The sequence below is a fragment of the Alligator sinensis genome, unplaced genomic scaffold (assembly GCF_000455745.1).
Source record: "Alligator sinensis unplaced genomic scaffold, ASM45574v1 scaffold96_1, whole genome shotgun sequence".
NCBI lineage: Eukaryota > Metazoa > Chordata > Crocodylia > Alligatoridae > Alligator > Alligator sinensis.
This window is the reverse complement of record NW_005842402.1, coordinates 1037389-1045323: the sequence shown is the minus strand read 5'-3', so window position 1 is coordinate 1045323 and position 7935 is coordinate 1037389. Positions and strand designations below refer to the sequence as shown.

General features: G+C 40.9%; 1 protein-coding gene across 1 annotated transcript in view; it reads left to right on the top strand.

Moving 5' to 3' along the window:
• The first annotated feature begins 3129 nt into the window (after positions 1 to 3129).
• Positions 3130 to 7935, top strand: part of CUNH6orf58 (chromosome unknown C6orf58 homolog) — a 29006-nt gene continuing 24200 nt past the window's right edge. The window contains exon 1 of the mRNA XM_025211361.1: positions 3130 to 3527. Coding sequence (XP_025067146.1) covers positions 3212 to 3527 — 316 coding nt within the window. The 5' untranslated portion in view covers positions 3130 to 3211. The remainder of the gene's footprint in view (positions 3528 to 7935) is intronic.

Here is a 7935-nt window from a genome sequence, read left to right as displayed (position 1 = left end):
GCAGGGGGTCAGGCTAGATGATCTGTTCAGGTCCCTCCTGACCCTAGCTACTATGAAACTATGAAACTATGTATGAACATTGTCATGAGCCACCAGACTGACTGGCTAAGTGGGTAGAGCTGGGTGTAGAGCTGGTTGCAGGGATAAGAGTTAGAAGCCACAAGTGAGGTGCCAAAATGCCAAGCCAGGGTCAGGTGCCAGGAATCAGAAATCTAGTTTCCTAGTCCAAAGGTAATCCACACTGTGACTCTAAGATTAAGCTAGGCTGTGGTCAGGAGTTGGGAAACAGGTTTGAAGGGAGAATCCAAAGGCCAAAATCCAGGAGTGAGCTGAAGGCAGGGTCAGAAACCAGGGAAGCCAGTGATGCTGCTGGGACAGGAGCTTTTCAGAGCAGCTGTACAGCTTCTCTGTGATTGTACACCTGGGAAATCTCAAAGGGAGTAATGGACCTGAGTTGCAGGAGAAAATGAATAAATACCAAGAGCTCAGAGATCTTGGGGTCTGGCCTACGTCCATCCTCCCATGAGTTAGCATGTTTTTGCATTTTCTTGCCTGATCTGAATGCTTTCCACTAAAGTGATTCTCTTCTTGAGAAGAGACAGGCCCTTTTTTTCCCCAAGGCCGTGCCCGACAAAGTAAGCTCCCTTTGTTCTACATTGGGGATGGAGGGTTTCCCATCATCCCTTAGCTCTGCCTTATAGCATTCTATTTTCTTGGCAGAATCTGTAGGCTTGTATTGCAATTACCTCAGCTAAAGCCCAATGTATAGATGGCATATATTCCTGGGATACATTTTTATAGATTCTGTTCCCTTCCATGAAAATGAATATTCTTCAAAAAAGTTCTGAATTGGTCCTATAAAGCAATTAGGGTTATGATTTAAAGCCCCTTGAATGCACTTCTGGAGAAAAAAACGCTAAGTCTAGTCCTTTATATGTTGTATATGTTGAACATTGTCTTGTTTTAGTTGTTTCCCATTCTCTTTTCAAGGTTAGAGCCACAAATACCAAGTGACAAATGACAAGGGTTGTAATCTAGTCCAAATTCCTTTTATAGTACATAAAATGTGTAACAACTTTGGCGTTAAACACACATTTCTTTCATGGATTGGGATCAGACCCCTATCTTGAACTCTGTCATTCTTTAAGCCAGAAGGCTGTTTTATGTTACCTTATGCATACAATACCTCAACCAAGTTCACAAATATCCTTCAAAGAAAATGAGCATTTGCAGTTTTTCTCATGTGAAAAAAAGAGATGACATAGATGAAGGATTGCTGTGTTTACAGACTATTGTTGTGCAATGGTTGGTTTCCTGAGAAAACCCATCTAAAGGTTATGCTATCCTAGAATGACAGAAGGTCAAAGTGAATTGGAGGTTTCTTTCTCTTTAAGAACAACATATTCCAAGATCAGGTCAAACAGGGGACGTACTTTATACTCTTGTCTGGATTCCACAATATCAGCAAAAGGATTAAGAAGATAAATTTTACATCAGAAAAATTATATTTAAAATACTTTTAAAACATAACTAACAGAAGGAAGGTATTTTACAGAATGATGCAATTTTGACATGGCCTGCTATTTTATATAGAACGATGCAATTTTGACATGGCCTGAATGGCTCTGTTCTAGTAAATAAATGATGGAAATTAACCTAAGCACTGGGTGATTTGCTAACCTGTGGTTTTGTTCTTCCTCATTTATACCAACATTTTATCTGGCACTTGAGAAACTTTTCCTACCCAAAGTTTCAACATAACTTTCATGTTTCCATGGAAAGTTTCAGGTTTACCAAACTCACATTTTTCAATGAAAAATATTCCACCAAAAAATTCCTAACATTAGGCTGCATCTGTATGCTCTGGCATTCTTAGTTTTTAAGAACCACTAGAAAGTTGGGTATGCCTGCCATTTATGATTACCTTATGGAATATGTTGATTTTTCTTTTCTTTTCTGCCTCAGTATGGTCTTTCTCCCATTCTTAAATCTTTCTTCTCATCCTCTTATTTCTGTTCTTTCTTATTTTTTCCCACCTGTTCCCTTTCCTTAAATGGGATCATTATTGGTGTCCCTCCTTGGTAATTCTTCTTCTATACAAGGACAACTTTCATTCACCCCTTATCTTTAAGACTTACATTTTTAAATTTCCTAGCTGAGATTATTTTACTGATAAGAATAAAGCAGTAGGAATCACAAAGTGCTTGTCAATAATAACAACAATGCAATAGGAATGACAAGGTGCTTGTAAAAGGTTGTAACATTCATTGTTTTTTGGATTAAATTATTTGTGACTTGTCTCAACAGCAAGGCAGAATTTCCTTTGAAGCGATTATGAAGCCATTGAAGTAGTTATATAGGCTGGGGTTTACATACAAAGGCACTCAATTTACACAACATTTCAGAAAGATTTAGGTGACTAATTCATTTATGTTTCTTTGACAATCCCAACCTTATTAACCAAAGTATTCAACAAATAAGCTTTAGGGATCTCATTTGTATGTGTAGCCAAAGCTGATGATAAAGAAATAGTCTCAGCTCACAAGTAAGCAGCTTTTTGAAGTTTTTCTGGCAGAGATTGCACAGGTATTGGGATAAATAATAAGTTTTGTATCACAGACCTACCCTGCCCTACTCAAAGAAGAGCATAAATTCCCACTCTTCCCTCCTGTCCTTAGAGATTTGTCCTTCTGCCCCTTTTTTTCACACCATTTTTGGCCCTCTACCCTTTGTACTATGTCTCTGCTTTCTATTTCTTACCCATTCTTCCTCTCCCTTTTCTGGCTCCCTTTCTCCGTTTTTTGAATCTCTTCCTTTCTTCTATGTTTAGCTCCATTTTGCTCAAAGAATAAAATGTTATGGCAAGTGGGGGCAGCAGCTTTATTTAAATTAGTTTATCTCCTTTGTTGTCACTGATTACATCTAAGCCACTGAAGCCTGCTAATACTTTTAAGATTGCTCAATTCCCCATTCCCTCCAAGCTCCCGTTTCCCCTCCCCAAAGGCAACCCTGCAATGGCAAAGGACTGAGCACTACTTTTAGTTGACTAATCTGGCAAAGCCACGTCAGTCTTGCGGGGAAGAAAGAAGAAGGTTTTTTGCTGCCTGATTTGCATAGGTACCTTGAGTCATCATCTCTGCCCACCCTTTGAGTTTTGTGGTAAAAGCTGGTGCCTCATTGGCAAGCTGTAAACACTTGTGTCACCTACCTGATGTGTGTGATCCTGGATATGCATGCTCCTCTCTTTGTGCTGCTGGCTGCCATTGCTCTTCAGCCAGCAGCTGTAGTATCACTAACTCATAAGGACGCCTTTCCCCCGCTCTGGCACCTTGCTCCCGGAAACATTAAGGATTATTCAATGAAAGACAACAAAATCATCATTGATGCCTGGAACTATGAAGAGAGACTGGGAATGTATAAGATCATGCTGAACCACTCAAGCAAATATTTCACTGCATTTGGACCAAATAATGTGGGCAACATCCTGTGGGGTTTGCCCTTGCAGCATGGTTGGCAATACCATACAGGTACAAACTATCTCCTTCAATTGCTGTAATAACAGATTATTTTATAAATCAATTATCTACTTGCATAGGTTCTTACTTACTCAACTCTGTTTCATCTATTCTGAGTTCTCCCCTCCCAGAGCAGAGTTAATTTGCTTGCTTGAACCGTTTGGAACAAATGTGATGTCCTTGCAGTATTGAGCAATAGATACGGGACTTGAAGTTGCTTTTCTCATATGTGAGGATAGTGCTACAGTTAATCATCAGCCAAATACTCTTTTTAAAAAATCCTAAGAGAGCAAAATAGATGCCATTAATTAATTGGGTAATGTTTTAATTCACTGTTTGCAAAATCATTTCCTATTGATTCAATTTTATACCATGCTTTACAAATCTGACCTTAAACTATTAAGTAATAAAGTCATGGATAAGGGAAGAAGGGGTTGAGCTGTTTTGGGATGGGTTTTTTTAGTAGCTCATGAGATTTATTGGTGGCTTCAGATGAACTTTAAAAAATATATGAATATTGTTGCATGATTTTTTAAATGCTTTTCCGTTCTTGCTGTTTTTAACTTTTTATATGCTTGTTGATTTTTCTTTTAATTGAAAATGTCGACAAAAATATTTTCCTGAGAACTTGTTGGTGTCTTTCTACAGGGTGTAGCTCCTAAGTTCTCATTTCCCAAAATAAATTATTATTTTCTATAATTATCATTCTTGTTGGTTTAATGTCTCCCTCAGTAAAGAGGTCAGTTAGCAATTGTGAAAATAAATGTGCCTCTAACTTCAGAAGGTCTCACCAAAACTAAATGGAGACTTATGATAATGATAAGGACTTTATAAAAGCTTATTGTACTGTAGCTGTTCTGCACTTAAAGAACTTCCACTTAAAACTAGACTATTTGAAAACCCCACACTACAGACTAATGAAGTCAGCATAAAGAAGACATCAAAAGAAGAAAGATTTGTGGGGATTAGTCCTTGGTGAGGTAGGGACTAGCAAACACCTTGTTTCTTGAGGTCAGAGACAAATGCTGAAATGGGAAGTATCAGGCTAGTAAAGTTCCTCAAGAATCACTTTTTAATATTTTCAAACTTAGAATGAATTAACAGCATTGTTAATGAAATCTTCTGATGACAGAATAGAATCATACAAAACAGGGCTAGAAGGAACCTTAAGTCAATCAAGTACCCCTAAAATGTTCCTGACAGATATTTGTCTAATCTGTTCTTAGAAACCTGCAGGAACAGAGATGCATTAACTTTCCATGGTAATGTAACTCATAAATCTCCCTTGCTACAGCTTAGCCATATTATTTCATGTCTTTTCTCCAGTAGACATGGAGAACAAGTTAGTGCTTTCCTATTTGCAGCAACCATTTTACAGGATTGTTATATATCCCTTCAGTCTTCTCTGAATGATACAAATACATCTATTTCAGTCTTTCCTTTGAGCGTAAGTTTATATACTTCTGATCACGTTGATAATTCTCTTTTGGACTCTCTCTCATTTGTCCACATCTCTTGACATGTATTGCCAGAACTGGACATGACACTCACACCTTACCAGTGTTGAATTACTTTGTATGCCTTACGTACAACATTCATCTTCATACAACATCTGTACAGAGGAACATTAGTACAGGTAAATCATTATAGGAACATTAAACAGAAAGAAATGGATGAACTTAAGGCCTGGAATGATAGAAATGGAATGAAATTCAACAGCACAATATGTAAGGTTACACACTTCCAAAATTTTCCACTACAACCGGCAAACCATTAGTTGAAAAGGATTAAGGATGAAAAAGATTTGAGGGTTTGGGTTGATCACAGGATCACTTTGCTCTACCAACATAATGTGGTATTAGAAAAAGAAAAATGTGATTCTAGATGTATCAGGTGATGTGTATCTAAGTCAGAAAAAGTAGAAGAGTATTAGTGCCATTGTACAAAGCATTGATGAGACCTCATCTCAAATACTGTGTACAATTCTTGTCACAGATGTTCAAACTAGAAAAAGTGCAAAGGTTACTAAAGTGATCAGAAGAGATAAGACTGTCTTTTGAGAGAAGGCTAAAGTGCTTGGCTGAATTAGCCCGGCAAACTACTGAGAAAGAATAGTTTTTCTATAGAAGTAGCGGAAAGGTAAATACCAGGGAAGGAAAAGACATTGAAAGACAATGTTCACTGTTGACTATTGCAAGGTAATGTTCACATGGAAAAATAACCTCAACAATTCATACACAGTTGTGGGCTCTGAACTAACTGTAATGACACCAGAAAGAGACCTTGGAGTCATTGTAGCTAATTCTCTAAAAATATTGTCTCAATGTGCAACAGTCACCAAAAAGCCAATAAGTATTAGCTATCATTAAGAAGGAAATTGAAACCAAAATGGAAAATATCATCATGCCACTGTATAAATCCCTGGTGCTCTCATATCTTAAATACTCTGTGCAGTTCTGGTTGCCACATGTCAAAAAGGACGTAGTGAAAGCAGAACTGATACAGAGAAGTATTCCTTCAAAAATACTTCTGGAAACTGATTGTGCAAGTATTTCTTCAGGTGAAGTCAGTAGAAAAATTCTTCCAGTTTATTGTATATTAGAATCCTGTCAGGTTGTTTATCCTGGCACAAGTTTATGCCTTTGGAAAGTACAGATATTGCAGAGTAGTATATCAGAGTGGGATAGGAGGTGTTGTGACAGGTGAAGGATATGGTTGTTCTGGGTAGCATTTTCCTGATTCTCCCTTGTGTTGTTGGCGCACAGTCTGCAGAAAGCTTTTGTGACTGGTGATTTCTTTTTTTTCTCCTGTGGTGGATTGCTGAGATCAGGCTTCTTTTTGCAGGTGTGGAACTGCTGCATAATAACAGACTATACATCTTGGTTTCAGTTCTGGCTCGATTAAGTCCTGGCTGGAATGATCTAGTTAGGTGTGGCCCTGCTTTGAGCAGGGAGTTGGTCCAGATGACCTCCTGAGGTCACTTCCAAACCTAATTTTCTCTGTTCTACAGGTGTGTCTACATGTGCATTTGATTCAGGAGCAGTTTACTCATGAGTAAACTACTTGCCAGTAAATGCTCCCAGGCAGGAGTCTACACATGCAGGGGCTTGGTAGTAGATTTGCTGTTAATGGCAGCAATCTGCTTCTGCCCCTGCCAGCCTGCAACAGCCCCCTGCAGCAGCCAAAGGGCGCCTATGGCCCTGCCCCTCGCTACTGATTGGCTTGGGGTCTGCCTGTCATGTGGCAGACCCCTGATTAGCTGCAAGGGCTGTCCATCATGCAGCCCTGCCCCCCACTGCAGTTGGTGGAGAGGAGTGGGGCCATAAGACAGGCAGTCCTCACAGCCAGTCAGCAGTGAGGGGCAGGGGTGGCAGTCAACTTGTCCACAGACCTTTGGGCAGGCAACCTCCTCTCTGCAACTTTCCTGCTCCTCCCTCTGAGGAGCCAGAATTTTCTTTTCCGCAATTTTTTTTCCCCATGGATTTTATGAATTTTGTGGACATTGCCTGGATTTCACACAACCTGACACTGGAGCCTGGCCAGCCAGAGCCATGCTCTGGGACCTCCTGGGACTCTAAGACACAGCCAGGAGGGTGGTCATGAGGAAGTGGAAAGGCAAGGATTCAGGTTTGAAATGTCAGGATTCAGGTTTATTGTTATGCAGAAACAAATCTTTTATTAGACGCTTTAAATTCTTAAATAAACTTTCTGTTACTTGTCTGAAGCGCTTACTGCAGAAGTAGGAGGTTGTCCTTGGCAAATAGGGGTCAACATGCATGGGCATATTTAGGATTTTGAAAAGCAGGGTTGTGACAGGTCGTCACTCTGGGCCGCCCTCAACGTGGCCTGCACACATGTCTCTGAGGCAACCGCCCGCCTACTCGCCTGCCATGCCTTGATCTTAATTAATTAATTAGTAATAATTAGTGGGAGGCTGCCCTTATACTGCCCCCTCCGCTAGGGGCGCTATCTGCGGCTCCGCTTCCTCCCCTACAACGCAGTCCACACCTCGCCGATGTAATCACCGTTGTCTCAATTCTCTCACTATTCGGCCCCTTATTGTTCTCCCTGGGCCTTCCTTCCTTTGATGCACGCTCCTTCTGGTGCTAGGGCACCCTCCGGCCCTCTCTCACTCTGTGCCCTCTTCTCTGGGGTTTTCTCTACACTCTGCAATGCTGCCCCCTCCTGGGGCTTTCCAGTGCCCAACTTGGGCCTCCCAACAATGCGGCCCCCTATCAGGGGCTCCCAGTGCCCAAACTTGTGCTTCTCAATAATACTGCCCCCTATCAGGGGCTCCCAGTGCCCAAACTTGGGCTTCTCAGTCGTGCGACCCCCCCCTTCTGGGCTCGCTGTGCCCCACTTGGGCTTCTCAATCATGCGACCCCCCCTCTCCCGGGGCCCGCGTCGCCCACCCGTGGCT